At 37.7% G+C, this 20,498-nt stretch overlaps 1 protein-coding gene across 2 annotated transcripts; it reads left to right on the top strand.

Moving 5' to 3' along the window:
• The first annotated feature begins 260 nt into the window (after positions 1 to 260).
• On the top strand, positions 261 to 19,777 carry LOC133659680 (sterol 26-hydroxylase, mitochondrial-like). Of its 2 annotated transcripts, XM_062062264.1 has the most exons (10): positions 261 to 386; positions 1,306 to 1,509; positions 3,238 to 3,419; positions 7,016 to 7,215; positions 7,289 to 7,486; positions 8,933 to 9,096; positions 14,373 to 14,539; positions 14,616 to 14,697; positions 16,813 to 17,013; positions 18,886 to 19,777. In XM_062062264.1, the coding sequence occupies exons 1-10, from the start codon at positions 312 to 314 to the stop codon at positions 19,015 to 19,017; spliced, it is 1,605 nt and encodes a 534-aa protein (XP_061918248.1). In that variant the 5' UTR covers positions 261 to 311; the 3' UTR covers positions 19,018 to 19,777. The 2 variants fall into 2 exon arrangements, 1 of the variants encoding a protein (XP_061918248.1); XR_009827703.1 differs by lacking the exon at positions 14,616 to 14,697 and having other exon boundaries at positions 18,886 to 19,002.
• Positions 19,778 to 20,498: the final 721 nt, after the last annotated feature.

The following is a 20,498-nucleotide window of genomic DNA, read 5'->3' on the forward strand; positions in this document are numbered from 1 at the left end:
CTTGGGGGCGAAACATCAGTGAACGGTGGCACCAGCTGACGACCCTGCAGCTGACCTCGAAGTGCACTGGAGGAGGTGCGACAGGCAGAGATGCCAAGCAGTTAGGTCTGTACTTATTAATTACTGGACAAACTAAGTCAAAGAACATCCATCCATTTTCTACCGCTTGTCCAAAGAGCAATGTGATTCAAATGATGTATTTACTGTACTGCAATTGGACAGAAAGTAATGTAAAAAATAACGACTACTAATTCTTAACTGCCGACGTGTACTGCTTGCTTAGCACTAACTTTATACAGTGAGGTAGCAGTATGTGGAGGGGAACGTGGCCTGCGGGCCTGCCGCGGAACGGGGTGTGCCAGGACCGGCCTCGAAGACAGCGACAGGTGAGTAGATGGCCCAGGTGGGCCTTGTTATTATTTATTAGCAGCAGCCGGGATGAGCCACGTTGTTGGAGTGGGAGCCAGAGAGAAAGAGAGAGAGAGACACAGACGCAGACAAACATTTTGCTGAAAATCAGAATAGTTGCACTATTCTATGAGAATAAAACAGTGTTGTAACCCTGATTCGGGCTTTCGTGGCAGTGTGTGGTGGTCCGAGGAACCCACTAGAGGGCAACCTCCACACAGTACAACGACACTTTGCAGAGTGGAGGTGCAGAAGTCATCATTGAGTTACAATCAGCCCATAATGTGACTTTTAAAGCTTGTGCAAGCCTAATATTCACTATCCATGCTTATTCATCCGTCCATCCATCTTCTTCCGGGGGCAGCAGCCTAAGCAGAGAAGCTCAGACTTTCCTCTCCCCAGCTACTTTGTCCAGCTCCTTCCGGGGGATCCCGAAGTGTTCCCAGGCCAGCAAGGGGACACAGTCTCTCCACCGTGTCCTGGGTCTTCCCCCGTGGTCTCCTACCGGTTAGAGGCCCCCTAAACACCTCCCCAGGGAGGCGTTCAGAGTGCATATTGACCAGATGCCCGAACCACCTGATCTAGCTCCTTTCGATGGTGGTAATCGTGACATATTCCCATATGGATATATTTTCCCCACACCTTGTGTAAGGTGATGGAAAAAAACATTTTTGCAAATTGTTAGATTCTTTCAATCTGAGATTATTTGCAGGACATGACAAATGTGAGATGAACAGGAAGTGTAGAAGTTCCTCAAAGTAGATCCATTACATCTGGCCGAGAAGGGTTAAACATTCTGTGAGGACCAACCCCTCCCTTCTCAGCTCTTGGGTGTAACACAAACTCTTCAGCGTATTCTATTTTTTACCCGTCATGGCTGCTGCATGGCTGTTACAGAGGGTGATGCCAAGGAGCCCAGTCACTGTTCCTCAAGTCTTCCTGAGGTGGTCGAGGAGCGCCTCCTCCACTCCGGGTTCCCTTGCAGCCTCGCAGGAGTCGGACAAGCCTCGGACCGTGAGGGATCTCCCACATGTCAGCCTCTTGGAGCTGCTCTATAGAATGGTGGTCCAGGGTTTCTACAGCCGCCTGCATGAGCTCCAGGTACTTTGTTCAGTCTGGTTTATGGTTGACACGTTTTTCACTCATTTAAGATGCTGAGAAACTCTACACCTGGGGTTATGCAATGCATGTTTGGACCAAGTACGGGGTTATGTAATGTACTTTATGTTTTGACCAAGGTGTAGGAATGCATAACTTTGTTCCCATATTAACACAGAGTTTAAAAAAAGTACAGTGGAAAGGGATTAGTTTGCCTCTCAGTAATGGATAAGGTGAGTATAGAACCAGTGAGTAAACTGAGTCTGACCCACCTATTGTTTCTAGGCAAACATAAAGAGCTCTTGTCATGTACGTTGAACCCTAAATTCCAGAAGGGTTTCTCTCTCGCCGTAATAATAAAGTGCTTACCAAATTTTTCATACCATAAGGCGCACCATAAGACGCATTAAAGGGGTCATATTATAAAGCTAAAGTCCCAACTCCTTTTCAACTTATATTCAATTGAATAGACTGCCAAAACAAGATATTTAATTTTCAAATTCATAAACTTTTGTTGTTGCTGCAAATAATCATTAACTTAGAATTTAATGGCAGCAACACATTGCAAAAAAGTTGGCACATGGGCATTTTTACCACTGTGTAACATGGCCTTTCCTTTTAACAACACTCAGTAAACGTTTGGGAACTGAGGAGACCAATTTTTGAAGCTTTTCAGGTGGAATTATTTCCCATTCTTGCTTGATGTACAGCTTAAGTTGTTCAACAGTGCGGGGTCTCCATTGTGGTATATATATATATATATATATATATATATATATATATATATATATATATATATATATATATATATATATATATATATATATATATATATATATTCCTCGCGCACTAATTGACTGAAAGAGTGCGCACTTGATGTCACATTATCGATGGAAAAATGCATTTTTAGACCACATGATTTGCCTTAGCGGCTAGGAGACACCGAGAGTAACTAGCGGTAGAAAATGGATTAGACAGGACAGATTTTCTTTTAAAAATAATTTAAAAAATAAAATAAAATAAAAAAATTTTTTTTAAACATGGGACTTCCCGCGGGCCGGATTTTGGATGCTGGCGGGCCAGATCCAGCCACAGGCTGTAGTTTGGGGACCACTGATTGAAATATTTCATGATTTAATTATTTATTGATTTAATTTGTTCATGGTTTCATTATTTTAGGATTTAATGAATTCTTGATTTTTTTTTTCTCCATAACATAATGGTTTCATTTATTGGTGAGACGTTTAAATAATTATTAAAATATCTCTTTATTTATTTATCTTTGTCTCATTAGGCCTCCATATTTTACATGATACCATGAAGTAAGCCCAAACAATGGCGGCAGGTTTTTTTAAACAATATTGTAGAAGCTATAGTAGTTTGTAGCATGGGTGTGGTTTGGCCATTTCTGGCGTTTGTCCTTGACGGCCATTGTAGAGAAGAAAATCTAAATTTAGAAAATTAATCGAAACATTACGAAAAAGCTGCCACAAAATCAGGCATTTTAAACCACAACAATCACCCAAAAAACATTGAATTCTTGTAGGGACTGACAAGTAAAAACAAATGGCTCATCTTACTGTACTCTCCCTATTTTATTTTATTGGTGTCTTATGTTATGTAAAAAAAAAAAGTTTTGGTACAATACTCTATTGACAAGCAGTTAAAATTGTGACCTTTGTCCTCATGCATCGACACCCATGTCTTTCATTGCCTTTGTCCTGTCATCAGCTGTATGAAAAGCGACTTTACGGGCCCATATACAGAGATGGACTAAAGACCGTGGCCCTGAACACACCAAAACTGCTGGAGGAACTCCTGAGGAATGAGGAGAAGTTTCCTCGGCGAGGAGACATGTCTTTTTGGAAAGACTATCGGGACATGAAAGGATTCGGCTATGGACCGTTCACAGAGTAAGACTGTTGCGTGTCAACATATTTTTTCCCAGTGGTGCTTAAACCTTTTCCACCAAGTACCACCTCAGAAAACACTTGGCTCTCCAAGTACCACCATAATGACCAACATTAAAATACAGTAGCCTAATTATTCATTAAAACCAACAGCTAGTGCGTACTTACAGTATTGACACTTTGTAGGGCGCAACAGACAGCAAAGCCTGAGCTGACCAACACACCATAAACTATACACTACTGCCATCTAATGTCTTGGACTTGCACCTGCAATTGCAATTTCGTGTCATACCTGCAAATGAGACTCAGAAATGAGACAATGAAACAAGACATAACAATGGGACAGTAGTTGTTATAATCGGCTCATTTTTAAATAATGGAAAAAAATAGATTTTCTTACCAAAAACAATTAATGTTTTACTAACAATTATTCATTTAAACCAAGGCACAGGTTTTGTTTAACAAGTATATTTAATATTTTTGGCCACTGTGTCATGACACACAGTTTGAACAGTAACACTGTGTTTGAATATTTAATATTAAGTTTAATTAAGTGGTTCTTTGGCATACTACTATATTGGGCACACGTACCTTACTACAATTTGAGAACCACTGTTCTGTTCCATTCCATTGCGTTGTGATTCTTTGTGTGTGTCCAAGCAAGGGCTTGTAAAAGTTACATGAGCAAAGACCTATCAGATTATTTAAACATGTAAGTTATTAAAAAAAAAACGGCTTCGTAAATGTTAGCATATAATATATTTAGCCGTGAAATTTCAATAATAAGGTTGCTTGAAACAAATCAAGACTACCGACACCCTCTATCAAAAATACCAAATAGTTAATTCCACCTTGAGAACGGAACATTTGACTCAATACAGACGTCACAAGGTCGTCACAAGGACAATTAATGTTTTACTAACAATTATTCATTTAAACCAAGGCACAGGTTTTGTTTAACAAGTATATTTAATATTTTTGGCCACTGTGTCATGACACACAGTTTGAACAGTAACACTGTGTTTGAATATTTAATATTAAGTTTAATTAAGTGGTTCTTTGGCATACTACTATATTGGGCACACGTACCTTACTACAATTTGAGAACCACTGTTCTATTCCATTCCATTGCGTTGTGATTCTTTGTGTGTGTCCAAGCAAGGGCTTGTAAAAGTTACATGAGCAAAGGCCTATCAGATTATTTAAACATATAAGTTATTAAAAAAAAAACGGCTTCGTAAATGTTAACATATAATATATTTAGCCGTGAAATTTCAATAATAAGGTTGCTTGAAACAAATCAAGACTACCGACACCCTCTATCAAAAATACCAAATAGTTAATTCCACCTTGAGAACGGAACACTTGACTCAATACAGACGTCACAAGGTCGTCAAAGCTCACCTTTAAAGCGTTCACGCACAGCACCAACATTTTGGAACAAGGATGAGGTTGTAGAAAAAAGGTATAAATATAATAAATTGATTTGTCACATGGAGGTAATGTCGCAATTTTCAGTGCCAACAAAGTAGTTGACTCCAAAAAACGTTCCAACGTAAGTAAAGTGAGGCTCCACTTTTCCGAAAATATGCTAGCTTGATGCTAGTATACATTGGCTTTGCTATTGACATGCTATTGATTAGCATTAGCGATTTTACATGACGGTTTTAACACCTCCAAATTTTTTTTATAAAAACTACAACTAAAATGTATGTTGCAATCAAACAGGTAGTGTGTACTTACAGTATTGACACTTTGTAGGGCGCAACAGACAGCAAAGCCTGAGCTGACCAACACACCATTAACTATACACTATTGCCATCTAATGTCTTGGACTTGCAATTGCAATTTCGAGCCACACCTGCAAATGAGACTCAGAAATGAGAAAATGAAACAAGATATAACAACGAGACAGTAGTTGTTATAATCGGCTCATTTTTAAATAATGCAAAAAAAGAGAATTTCTTACCAAAAACAATTAATGTTTTACTAACACACACAAAAGGACCGGAAATCTGTACTATATTGATTCAAACGTGAACGGTACCCATCCCCGGTAAAGTATAGGAGAAAGTTGTGTACGTGTATCACTTTTGGATGTCATTGGACAAAGCTGTGGTGCGTTCAAAGACCCTCGATTAAAATTAGAAACAACATTTTTAAAGACAGGGGGACCCACATGAGATACTCTAATGCAGGGATGTCAAACTGGTTTTCATTGAGGGCCACATGGCAGTTATGGCTGCCATCAGAATAATGTAGGAATTTGCCTCTGGATTGCATTATTAATTATATACATAATTTTAAGTAGACTGTAAAAACTTTACATTTACAACATTTTACTGTAAAATGTAGTGGGCTTTTTTTTTTTTTACTTTTTACAATATTTTAAGGTAAATGTAAAAACATGGGGGGAGGGATACGGAAAAAGCTGGCAGCTTGTTGCCAGAATTTTTGTGTTAAATTTCCATTGTTTTTTTAGAACATTAGCTGCCAGTTCTTCTACCGTAAAAACAAATGTACCGTCTTGCCAGTTACAGTAATACACCGTTAAGAACAACAACCGTAGATTTTACAGTCAAAAACTGGCAGTTCAATCAACAAAATTTTTACGCAAAAAAATGGTAGGTTTTTTTCAATATAAAGTAATATGCTGTAAAGAACAACGTAAAATGTATTGTCATTTTCCTTAATTTGATGGGTAGTTTAGTATTTGTATTTGTTTTTATCAAGACAAAAACATGTTTGGAAAGTATGCTAATATACTGTAATATTTGTTGCAATAATGGATACTATTGAAGTTTAAAAAGGTATGCAATTTTAAGCAGTACATATATTTTTTCTGTCAAAATGAAAAAAATTAATTTTACATTTAGTGAGAAAATATTAAGTACTTTATTGACACATATCATTTCCAGGTGTTTGCGGGCCAGATAAAATGATGTCGCGGGCCAGATCTGGCCCCCGGGCCTTGAGTTTGACACTTGTGCTCTAATGCAGTGGTCCCCAACCTTTTTGTAGCTGCGGACCGGTCAACGCTTGAAAATGTATTTATTTATTTATTTTTCCCCCCCATAAATAAATACAATCATGTGTGCTTACGGACTGTATCCCTGCAGACTGTATTGATCTATATTGATATATAATGTATATATTGTGTTTTTTTATGTTGATTTAATAAAAAATAAAAAAAAATAATAAAAATTAAAAAAAAATTTTATTTCTTGTGCGGCCCGGTACCAATCGGTGGTTTGGGACCACTGTTCTAATGGATAATCCTATGTGTATCAGCTAATATCGACTTTACACTCTGAAGTAAAGGACAACTTGACCTATGTGTGATCATATTTAAATGAATGACAGATTATATGATATTTGAAATTCATATTATGGCCACTTTATATTGAATTTGTTGGCACTTAAAAGTAAAAAAAAACTTTAAAAAAAACAACTAATTGATATGTATGCGGGCCCAGAATTTGGTGGTACGCCCCAGGACTTGACTATACCCGAATCATAGGCCAGATAAGTATTTATGAAATAGTCCCTGTGCATTTCTTCTGTTTTTCATTTTAATGGGATAATCTTTGCCTTTCCAGGGAGGGGGAGAGTTGGTACAAGCTGAGGACCTTGTTGAACAAGCGCATGATGCATCCAAAAGACTCCGCTCTATACGGCAGCATAATCAATGCCGTGGTTGCAGACTTCATCAAGAGGCTTTATTACGTGCGCCGGTGCAGCCCGACAGGAGATCTGGTGGGGAATTTGGCCAATGAGTTTTACTGTTTTTCACTAGAAGGTAAGTCCAGTACGTTCTACGCGGACGGTTCTAGCTGGCGCTTTTATTATCTTCTGCTCGTCCTCATTCCAAGGTATTTCCACCGTACTGTTTGAGACCCGACTCGGCGCTCTTGAGAAGGAGATGCCAGCCGGTACCCAACAGTTTATCAATTCCATCGCCAAGATGTTCTCCAACAGCTTGGCTGTGGTGGTAACGCCCAAGTGGAGCCGGAATCTACTGCCTTATTGGGGACGCTACATCGACGGATGGGAGGGCATCTTCAGCTTTGGTAAGTTTTTTTGATTGATTGAAACTTTTATTAGTATATTGCACAATACAGTACATATTCCGTACAATTGAACACTAAATGGTAACACCCAAATAAGTTTTTCCAACTTGTTTAAGTCGGGGTCCACGTTAATCAATTCATGGTAAGTCATGTCAGAAGTTTGTGTTGTCACTTGTTGCTAGGCAGAATTAATAGGGACCAATGCAAGATTGTTATATGCAGTGCACATCCACATTTTGTTATGTTACAGTCTTATTCCAAAATGGAAAAACTTCAATACATTAATTTTTGCCATCAAAATTATACACACAATACCTCATAGTGACTTCAATTAAGCTGTAGGAACATCTCTAGGATGATTAGTTGAAACCGGATGCCTCTGAGCTCACTTTTGAGCTTTATGGCAAAGGCTGTGAATACTTTTTAATTATTTTTTTTAGGCTTTTATTTTTAATAAAGTTTTAAAAATGTCTAAAAAAAATTTTTTTATATGAATTAATATACAATTACAGTCAAATAATTATTTAAATTCTTAAATAATTCATTATTTATTTAATTATTCATTTCATGAACCTGTGTATGAAATAAACAGATGGATAAATTATCAATTAAACTATTGATTGAATCGTTAAATTATTAAATTATTAAATAAATAATGAAATAAATAATAAAACAATTTAATAAATAATTGACTAGGTAAATACATTCAATTAATGCCATATTAATTAATGATACATTTAATAACACATGTATGTATTTAATTACGATTTCAATTAATTAGCAACACATTCAAGTAATTGTTTGACAAACGTATTTATTTATTTCATTCTGTCCCATTTGACCCTCCATAGAACACAAACAAGTGGGCTTCTAGCTCATTCAACCAGGAGTGAAGATGAAATATACAGTGACAAACAGGAACCATAAATACCAAAATAAGAGTCTGAAACAGGACAATGATAGTGGAAACACTGGAAAACACAACTGTAGTCCAGCCTGTCATTCAAAACATGACAAAAACGGCTTTAAAAGAATCCTGACATATCAATTTGAATCTTGATCTAAAATATATTGCATCTTTCTTATTATTTTAAATGTCTGTTATACAACGTGTACCCTCAGGCCAGGTTTGGATTAAACCAGGGATGTCAAGAGCAGTTTAGGGGCCAGCTCTCTTTTTTTCTGAATGGTCAGGGACGTATTTCAAGAATAAATATATTTTTTTATTATCGAGCTGTATTTATACATATTACACTCCACACATTTTGTTTAGATAGCATGTATTTGCACACATTAAATTGTGTTTTTTAGCGTATTTTACGCACAAAATACAACAAAGTGGCTCCGGTACAACTTTTAATTGTGCTGTAGAGTTTAGACACCCCTGCATTAAAAAATATTGTCCAACACATTCCAAGAAGTGATGCATCTCCACATTTATTTCAGCCAAACCGCTGATCGACAAGAAGTTGGAGGACATTCAGTGGCGCCTTGACAATAATGAGGACGTGGAGGGAGAGTACTTAACCTACCTGCTGTCAAACACTGACATGAGCACCAAAGACGTGTACGGGAGCGTCGCTGAGCTTCTCTTAGCTGGAGTGGACACGGTAATTTGTTATGTTACACGTCTGCACATTCTACTAAAATTCTGTTTCAAGTGGCACATATAACAGGGCTATTCAGCTCTGTACGTTTATTTAGGGACAGTTGGGCTTTTGTCAAGATTTAAAGGCCTACTGAAACCCACTACTACAGACCACGCAGTCTGATAGTTTATATATCAATGATGAAATCTTAACATTGCAACACATGCCAATACGGCCTGGTCAGATTAGTAAAGTGCAATTTTAAATTTCCAGCGAAATATCCTGCTGAAAACGTCTCGGTATGAGGACGTTTGCGCGTGACATCACGGATTGTAGCGGACATTTTGGGACAGCATTATGGCCAGCTGATAAGTAGTCTGTTTTCATCGCAAAATTCCACAGTATTCTGGACATCTGTGTTGGTGAATCTTTTGCAATTTGTTTAATGAACAATGAAGCTGTAGGTGGGAAGCGGTGTATTAGCGGACGGCTGCAGCAACACAAACACGTAGAGAACTTGGACAACAGAGACTCTTACCAGGAGGACTTTGAGTTGGATACGCGCTACTGTGAGTACGCAGCTGCGGCTTCCAAACATTTGATCGCTTGCCCGTACGTGCGTGCCGCTATGTGCATGTCACGTACGTGACTTTGGGGGAATATATGTGCTGTATGAACTTTGCGGAAGTGAACGGTACTTTGGGCTGTGGGATTGAGTGTGTTGTGCGGGTGTTTGTTTTGTATTGGCGGGTTATATGGACGGGAGGGGGGAGGTGTTTGTTATATGGCATATTAAATATAAGCCTGGTTGTGTTGTGGCTAATAGAGTATATATATGTCTTGTGTTTATTTACTGTTTTAGTCATTCCTAACTGAATATCAGGTCCCACCCGCCTCTCATAGCATCTTCCCTATCTGAATCACTTCCACTGCCCTCTAATCCTTCACTCTCACTTTCCTCATCCACGAATCTTTCATCCTCGCTCAAATTAATGGGGAAATCGTCGCTTTCTCGGTCCAAATCGCTCTCGCTGCTGGTGGCCATGATTGTAAACAATGTGCAAATGTGAGGAGCTCCACAACCTGTGACGTCACGCTACTTCCGGTACAAGCAAGGTTTTTTTTATCAGCGACCAAAAGTTGCGAACTTTTTCGTCAATGTTCTCTACTAAATCCTTTCAGCAAAAATATGGCAATATCGCGAAATGATCAAGTATGACACATAGAATGGACCTGCTATCCCCGTTTAAATAAGAAAATCTCATTTCAGTTGGCCTTTAAAGATGTTTTTCTTTTCATTTACCGTATTTTCCGGACCATAGGGCGCACCGGATTATAAGGCGCAGTGCCGATGAATGGTCTATTTTTGATCTTTTTTCATACATAAGGCACACCGGATTATAGGGCGCATTAAAGGAGTCATATTATTATTTTTATTTTCTGAATGTAAAACACTTCCTTGTGGTCTACATAACATGTAATGGTGGTTCTTTGGTCAAAATGTTGCATAGATTATGTTTTACAGATCATCTTCAAGACGCTTTCTGACAGTCGCTTCCGGATGCGCCGTTTTGTGGGCGGTCTTATTTACGTGACTCACCTTCGGCAGCGTCTTCTCCCCGTCATCTTTGTTGTAGCGTTGTAGCGTGCAAGGACGGGAGTGGAAGAAGTGTCAAAAGATGGAGCTAATTGTTTTAATGACATTCAGACTTTACTTCAATCAATAACAGAGCAGCATCTCCTCATCCGGAAAAAACAACAACAACGGCGGAAATGTGTCCTGTTAAAAAACGTCTAATAACTAAAGTTCCTTGGGTGAATAAGGTAAACTCACTACACCGGTATGTTTTAACGCTTTCATGGCGAGTTTACTGACAGATATAAGTAAGAACTTCACACTACTTTATATTAGAAATGGCAACAGCGGAGGATGAATGTCCCATAACAAGAAGATAGAGAAAAAGAAGAAGCTGCCGTGCCAGCAACCTGAGGGTTCCTGGTTCGATCCCCAGCTTCTACCAACCTAGTCACGTCCGTTGTGTCCTTGAGCAAGACACTTCACCCTTGCTCCTGATGGGTCGTGGTTAGTGCCTTGCATTTCAGCTCCCGCCATCAGTGTGTAAATGTGTGTGTGAATGGGTGAATGTGGAAATAGTGTCAAAGCGCTTTGAGTACCTTGAAGGTGGAAAAGTGCTATACGAGTATAACCCATTTACCATTTATCGACTACGGAGTCGGCACGGACTACAAAGGCGGACGCGCGCAAATTTTCAGGACTTGATTACGAAATCTTACGGAGGTCGTCACGGAGGTAAACAAGGTAGGAGTCGAACTGTCTCATACTCTTAATATCCAATTATATTAATTATTAATTATATATCCATTATATTAATATAATATGTAAATATGTACACACACACACTCACACACACACATATATATATATATATATATATATATATATATATATATATATATATATATATATATATATATATATATATATATATATATATATATATATATATATATATATATACAGTACAGGCCAAAAGTTTGGACACACCTTCTCATTCAATGGGTTTTCTTTATTTTCATGACTATTTACATTGTAGATTGTCACTGAAGGCATCAAAACTATGAATGAACACATGTGGAGTTATGTACTTAACAAAATAAGGTGAAATAACTGAAAACACATTTTATATTCTATTATTTTCCAAAATAGCCACCCTTTGCTCTGATTACTGCTTTGCACACTCTTGGCATTCTCTTGATGGGCTTCAAGAGGTTGTCACCTGAAAGAGTTTTCACTTCACAGGTGTCATAGTTTTGAAGCCTTCAGTGACAATTCATTTCATTTCATTCATTTATTTATTTATTTCAGGCAATAACATTAAAAAAAAAAAGTACAAAGTTGACAACACAATAATATAAATTAATCAATCAATCAATCAATCAATGTTTATTTATATAGCCCTAAATCACAAGTGTCTCAAAGGGCTGCAAAAGTGCAAAAGGTAATGTATAGTATGTAATGCATGATTGTCCAGTTTTGCCTGAAATCTACAATGAAAATAAAGGAAATGCATTGAATGAGAAGGTGTGTCCAAACTTTTGGCCTGTACTGTATATAGTTACTCACCCTTGATCTAATTAAATTCAAGTTCAAAGGCCTACTGAAATGAATTTTTTTTATTTAAACGGGAATAGCAGATCCATTCTATGTGTCATACTTGATCATTTCGCGATATTGCCATATTTTTGCTGAAAGGATTTAGTAGAGAAAATCGACGATAAAGTTTGCAACTTTTGCTCGCTGATAAAAAAAACCTTGCCCCTACCGGAAGTAGCGTGACATCACAAGCGATAGTGCTGCTCACAATTCCCCGTTGTTTACAATGGAGCGAGAGATATTAGGAGCGAGAAAGTGACGATTACCCCATTAATTTGAGCGAGGATGAACGATTCGTGGATGAGGAACGTTAGAGTGAAGAACTAGAGGCAGTGCCGGACGTATCTTTTTTCGCTCTGACCGTAACTTAGGTACAAGCTGGCTCATTGGATTCCACACTCTCTCCTTTTTCTATTGTGGATCACGGATTTGTATTTTAAACCACCTCAGATACTATATCCTCTTGAAAATGAGAGTCGAGCACGCGAAATGGACATTCAGAGTGACTTTTATCTCCACGGCAATACATCGGTGACACACTTAGCTACTGAGCTAACGTGATAGCATCGTTCTCAAATGCAGATAGAAACAAAAGAAATAAACCCCTGACTGGAAGGATAGACAGAAGATCAACAATACTATTAAACCATGTACATGTAACTACACGGTTACAGCAACAGCCGTGCTCACCTGCGTTCCAGCGATCGGCGGCGCGACGAAGGACTTCACCCATCATCAACGAAGCTCTTAGCATGAGCTAACGTGATAGCATCTGTCTTAAATGCAGATAGAAACAAAATAAATAAATCCCTGACTGGAAGGATAGACAGAAGATCAACAATACTACTATCAGGAGACACCGAACCAAACACTGGACATGTAAATACACGGTTAATGTGTATTCGACGCCTGTCGAAGCCTAGCAATGCTGTTGCTAACGACGCTAACTTAACAACGGGACCTCGTCAGAGCTATGATAAAAACATTAGCGCTCCACCTACGCCAGCCAGCCCTCCTCAGCTCATCAACACCCGTGCTCACCTGCGTTCCAGCGTTTGACGATGCGGTCAACGGCCCGGAGACGTAGGAAGTCAAGGTGAGTTCGCCGCTAGCGCGTCTGCTATCCAAGTCAAAGTCCTCCTTGTTGTGTTGCTACAGCCAGCCGCATACACCGATCCCACCTACAACGTTCTTCTTTGCAGTCTCCATTGTTCATTAAACAAATTGCAAAAGATTCACCAACACAGATGTCCAGAATACTGTGGAATTTTGTCGAAGAAAACAGAGCTCTGTGTATTGTGTCCAATATGGTCCAAACACTTCCGTGGATCTCTCGACGTCACGCGCATACGTCATCCTCCAAAGGCGTTTTGAACCGGAAGTTTAGCGGGAAATTTAAAATTGCACTTTATAAGTTAACCCGGCCGTATTGGCATGTGTTGCAATGTTAAGATTTCATCATTGATATATAAACTATCAGACTGCGTGGTCGGTAGTAGTGGCTTTCAGTAGGCCTTTAAGTTAAACCGTATACAATTCTGCTTAGGGCCTTAGTTTAGCTAGGTGGAGCTCTGGTTTTTGATTGATTGATTGAAACTTTTATTAGCAGATCACACAGTACAGTACATATTCCGTACAATTGACCACTAAATAGTAACACCCGAATAAGTTTTTCAACTTGTTTAAGTCGGGGTCCACGTTAATCAATTCATGGTAATGCCATGGTCAGCCTCCTCTGCAGTAGACATTTGGTTTTTTGCATAACATGGCTATTTTTTTTCCTCAATTATGTAACTAAACCAAAGAAATGTTCACTCTGGATAAAGCTGGTTCTTAAAATAAGAATAATCGTGACTAAGTCCGGCCCCCAGTCCTTAGTTTTCTAAAAATGTGGCCTGCAGAACAATTTAATTATACAGCCCTGACATGTGGAAACAACTCCTGTTATGAATGACTTTTCAACAATGTTTATAAACACGCTAGCACTTCATGATATTTATCACAGTTGCATGGAACGAGAAGCTGGAAAAATACAATTTCACAATGCACAGTTAATGTTAATTATGCACATGTACTACAAGTCACTCTTTTATTGTAAAAAACCCCATCTTCCTACATTTAGACCTCCAACACTCTCACATGGACTGTTCACCTGCTGTCCAAGTACCCTCAAGTCCAGGAGAAGCTCCATAGGGAAGTGTGCACGTTGAGCAAAGAAAATAGGAGCCCTTCTGCTGAGGAGGTGACCCGTATGCCGTATTTAAGGGCCGTCGTCAAGGAAGCACTGAGGTACAGTGGATTTTTATACTTTTAATAATCCCATCTACTATGTAATACCATTATTATTATTATCAAAACTTTACAGGATGTATCCAGTAGTGCCTCTGAACGCAAGGGTCATTATGGAAAAGAGTGTTGCTGTTGGTGGTTATCAGTTTTCCAAAAATGTAGGTTTTCTTATTTATTTTGCAACCACAAAACATTATAATAGTATGTACTGTTTTGCCTTCAGTACTGTGACAAAAGTACAGTGGAACCGCGATTCACAAACTTATTTAGTTCTTGAACAGGGTTTGAAAGCACAAAACTCCTTAACTTTAACAGTCAAGTCACTACAATGATTACGAATAAAAAATTATTGCACGTTCCCTTGTTGGTTATCATAAATTCCGGACTATAAGGCGCTACTTTTTTCCTACGCTTTGAACCCTGTGGCTTTTAAAACAATGCAACTGATTTATGGATTTTTCTGTGAGCAAATAGTTTAAAAAAAAACAAACAAGTAAAGTTTGTGTTAACTGTTTCTGCTATGGCGCCATCATTTGAATGAGTTTGCTCACTGCAGGTGCTGCAGTGCTGCATTGCCCTTCTGTTTAGACTGAGCTTTCAACAGGCAGTACAAGTGCCGTTTCGTCTTCTAGCCGTCCGTAGCGATTCTACTCGTAAGGATTCTTCAATTATCACTCCTAAGGGACGTTTGTAAGTTTTACAATATAACTAAAACAGTTCATACAGACTAAACTGCATTGTTTAGTTTGCATTATTTCAGTTTCGTAAATTCACCTTCAAATATGAAAAAAGTCTCAAAAACCACCTCATGAGTGTTAAAAATATTTAGCGATATTTGAGAGTTTTTTCAAAATATGAGTCTTTCTATTACCAGTTTCCTATTGCGATATTTAGATTTTGAGCTTTTCTAGGGGTAATGGAAACGCAGTTACTGAAAAGGTGTGTTATTGTTTGCTGTCTGGCGCCATCTTTTGGACGAGTGCACTGACTGCAGGTGTTGCGGGTTGAAAATTTACTTCCTGTTTTAATGCTTTGAACCGGAAGTGTGACCGTCTATAGCGGTTCTGCTCGAAAGGATTCTTTATTCATCACTCTAAGCATCGTTTGTAAGTTTTACAATGTAACTAAAACTATTCATACTTAATAATAATAATAATAATATATTTTATTTGTAAAAAGCACTTTACATTGAGTAAACAACCTCAAAGTGCTACAGTATATTAAAATAAAAAGATAATAAAAAATAAAGAAAATTAAAAAAAACTAGAACAGCCAAATAGCTAAAACTAGTATGCATACATCTAAAAAAAAGGCTTTTTTAAAAAGAAGGGTTTTTAAGCCTTTTTTAAAAGCATCCACAGTCTGTGGTGCCCTCAGGTGGTCAGGGAGAGCGTTCCACAGACTGGGAGCAGCGGAGCAGAAAGCCCGGTCTCCCATTGTTCGTAGCTTTGTTCTCGGAGGTTGGAGGAGGTTAGCCTGTCCCATGTGTGATGTCTGTAGGAGTGTTTTCATGCATGTCTGTACGTGCTATTGTAATATCATGAAGCTAGCGTTGTTAGCATTAGCTAAAACACTAGCATGTGTCTGTTTTTAGAATGAAGAACTTACAACGGCATTATTTTTGTATTGTTTCAGTTTCGTAAATTCACCAAAACGTCACCGTGGACTTATTGAGTCTGTTTAGAAGATTGGAGAGCGAGCTTCCGCAGCTAGTGGGTCCACGGCGATGACTTCTGTTTTGTTTAATCAGCCATTTTACTGCCGTGTTACCATTTTGAAACAATTAAGGTACGTAAATAAACATTCGCACAATCCAATTGTGTAATTAACTCATTTCACAACGTATATATCTGCGGCTTATAGTCCAGTGCGGCTAATATATGGAAAACTATATACCGGTGCACCCTATGGTATATAAAAATATGTAGCATATAGTATGGGGGCACTTTGGACATCGCTTACTTTGGACTCACATTGAGCTAACAAAACTAAAAATAAGTTCTTACAGGGCTAAAAAAAACAAATCAGAAAAAGTACCAATTAGCACAGTAGACATGACTACAAAGATCCATAACCCCGCCCACATTGGATGTGCTGCCGGCCACAAAATGGCTGCACTGCAGGCACACAATGTATGTTTTTATTCAGTCTGTGGCTCGTAAATAGAAAAAGTTAATACAATGAGATGTTGGTAAATCGAGGTTCTACTGTACGTACTGATGCTGTTTTCATTTCTAGTAATTCTAATAATACGGTTTGTGGTGTTTCCCTAGACCACTTTCACATTGTGTCACTATGCCATCAGTCACGATGAGGAAACATTCCCAGAGCCGTTCACCTTCAAGCCCGAGAGATGGCTCCGTGACGGCCGAGAGAGGCCAAACGCCTTCGGCTCCATCCCATTCGGTTTTGGAGTGAGAGGCTGTGTTGGTCGAAGAATTGCTGAGCTGGAGATGTATTTGGTTTTATTTCAGGTAAATGGCTCTTTTCAAACATGTTTGTACATTTGGCATGATATTTGCTTGTATTGTTACGTGTACCACCTTTTAACACAAGGTTATCCTAAATTGATCTGTAGCTCAAGATCTAAGTCAGAAGTTTATTTTTTTCACCAGAACCCAACCTTACTTAATTGACATACGTACAGTATGTACACATACTGTATATTTCAGGGGTACCCAAAGTGCGGCCCGTGAACTATTGCTAGTGCTATTAAAAAAAAAAACACAAATAAAAGAGCAAACAGGTGTCCAATAAGACAAAGCTGCCATGCAGGCTGTTTTTTTCCCCTTTAAAACTGTCATTGATCAAAAAATAATAATGAATCAAGATTAATGTTGTTAAGAATTATTGACCTATTTAAGGCTCCAATTACTTCACAAAACAAAATACCACTTTGAAATATTTTTTTTGCCATGTATATATATATATATATATACGGTATATAAAAAACATATAAATATATATATATATATATATATATATATATATATATATATATATATATATATATATATATATATATATATATATATATATATATATATATATATATACATATATATCTGTATATTTATATATATATCTGTATATTTATATATATAGCTGTATATTTATATAATACAGGTATATATATATATATATATATATATATATATATATATATATATATATATATATATATATATATATATATATATATATATATATATATATATATACTGTATATACATATTTTTTTCCACAAAATTTTTAATGTGAAGTAATTGAAGCTTTAAATACGTCAATAATTCGTAAAAACATTGAAAACATTCATTATTACTTTTTTAACAATGACTGTTAAAAAGATAAACCCCACTAAAATTATTGTGATCCAAAAGGGCTCCACTCATTAAAGTGCGAAAAATTAGTCATATGTACGTATATATACAGTCACGATCAAAAGTTGACATACACTTGTAAAGAACATAATGTCATGGCTGTCTTGAGTTTCCATTAATTTCTACAACTCTTATTTTGTTGTGATAGAGTGATTGGAGCACATACTTGTTGGTCACAAAAAACATTCATGAAGTTTGGTTCTTTTATGAATTTATTATGGGTCTACTGAAAATGTGACCAAATCTGCTGGGTCAAAAGTATACATACAGCAATGTTAATATTTGCTTACATGTCCCTTGGCAAGTTTCACTGCAATAAGGCGCTTTTGGTAGCCATCCACAAGCTTCTGGTTGAGTTTTTGACCACTCCTCTTGACAAAATTGGTGCAGTTCAGCTAAATGTGTTGGTTTTCTGACATGGACTTGTTTCTTCAGCATTGTTCACACGTTTAAGTCAGGACTTTGGGAAGGCCATTCTAAAACCTTAATTCTAGCCTGATTTAGCCATTCCTTTACCACTTTTGACGTGTGTTTGGGGTCATTGTCCTGTTGGAACACCCAACTGCGCCCAAGACCCAACCTCCGGGCTGATGATTTTAGGTCGTCCTGAAGAATTTGGAGGTAATCCTCCTTTTACTCTCTGTAAAGCACCAGTTCCATTGGCAGCAAAACAGGCCCAGAGCATAATACTACCACCACCATGCTTGACGGTGGGCATGTTGTTCCTGGGATTAAAGGCCTCACCTCTTCTGGGTATTGTGGCCAAATATCAAAATGTTTGTTTCATCTGACATTACATGGACAGAGATAAGACCTTCTGGAGGAAGGTTCTGTGGTCAGATGAAACAAAAATATTGCTATTTGGCCACAATACCCAGCAATATGTTTGGAGAAGAAATATATGTTTGTGTTTGTGTTATAAGTACGATGAGCTTCCCTGACCTCCTTTATTTGCCTATTTTTCAGATAATCCGGCTGTTTGAAATCAAACCAGACCCCACAGTGGGAGAGGTGAAATGTCTCAACCGCACTGTTCTTGTACCAGACAGACCACTAAGTATATATTTGGTGGACAGATCATGTGACAATAAAACATAAGTAGTCCACCAGCATAAGTGCAATTTCTGATCCTGATATTTTTGTTTTGCCTTATATTTTGGCCTGGTGTTTTTCTACACTGCTCCTGACACACACAGCACAATCACTTCAAGAACCTCATCCTCTTAATAACCAGTCCACATTTCTTTATATCAGTCCTCAATAGGACTGTCAATGACCACTCTCAGTTATATTAATATGCTAGAAATTACAGTGGAACCTCCATTTACACACCCATCTATTTGTGAACTTTTCGATTTACAAACTTTTAGACTGAGCAAGCCATGTCTCTGTGTGTGAATGATTCATTCAGTCATTTGCGAGCAGTACATTATCGGCGCTCTCAAGTATAGAAGAATCACCGAAGCAGGCTTTGTACCACAAGTCTTATTTTTGATGAGATTGGACTTTTCTGAATTTTTTTTTTTTTGCCAAAGCAGACTTATTTCACAGGGGAAAAAAAAGCTTTGCGTTCAGCACCGGGATTTTCCAGGCACCAATTTGCCCCTCCCGCTGTTTGCTGCTTCCTTTCTTATCATCGCCTCCTTGCCGATGTTAACGTAAGTTGATTTCACTTTTTTCAATGTTTGTCATTGAAGCAATACGGTTGTTAAAGTTAAGATATTTTTGTGATTTCTGATCATTTGTGAGGGCACCAGAGTGCATTCTATGTGTGCGCATGTTGGAAGAGCAGCGCATACAGCACAGGTGAGCTTGTCGTTCAAACTGGTTAATAAAGAGAAAAGTTAATCCATCAGCCCCTTGTTATGTTTGTTTGATATAAAGTACTGTATACCGCTTTATGTTGTGTTCAAAGTGTACAAACCCTCGCTAAAATACAGACTTTTGTCAAGGCTGGAAGCCATTATTCATATTTATATTGTTTCTTATGGAAAATGTTGCTTCAATTACAGTAAGAGTGTGTTAATCAAGGTTCCACTGGAAATAATTTTCATGGCATACAAAGGGTGGTGTGAAAATAATTGTGTATCTGCGTATGTATGTATGTATGTATGTATGAATAATTGTGTGCATGTATGTATATATGTATGAATAAGTGTGTGTGTGTGTGTGTGTGTGTATGAATAATTGTGTGCATGTATGTATATATGTATGAATAAGTGTGTGTGTGTGTGTGTGTGTGTGTGTATGAATAATTGTGTGTATGTATTTACGGTATGTATGAATAATTGTGTTTATGTATGTACAAACCCTGTTTCCATATGAGTTGGGAAATTGTGTTAGATGTAAATATAAACGGAATACAATGATTTGCAAATCCTTTTCAACCCATATTCAATTGAATGCACTACAAAGACAAGATATTTGATGTTCAAACTCATAAACTTTTTTTTTTTTTTTTTTGCAAATAATAATTAACTTAGAATTTCATGGCTGCAACACGTGCCAAAGTAGTTGGGAAAGGGCATGTTCACCACTGTGTTACATGGCCTTTCCTTTTAACAACACTAAGTAGAGAC

Source organism: Entelurus aequoreus, linkage group LG11 (genome assembly GCF_033978785.1).
Source record: "Entelurus aequoreus isolate RoL-2023_Sb linkage group LG11, RoL_Eaeq_v1.1, whole genome shotgun sequence".
Taxonomy (NCBI): Eukaryota; Metazoa; Chordata; class Actinopteri; order Syngnathiformes; family Syngnathidae; genus Entelurus; species Entelurus aequoreus.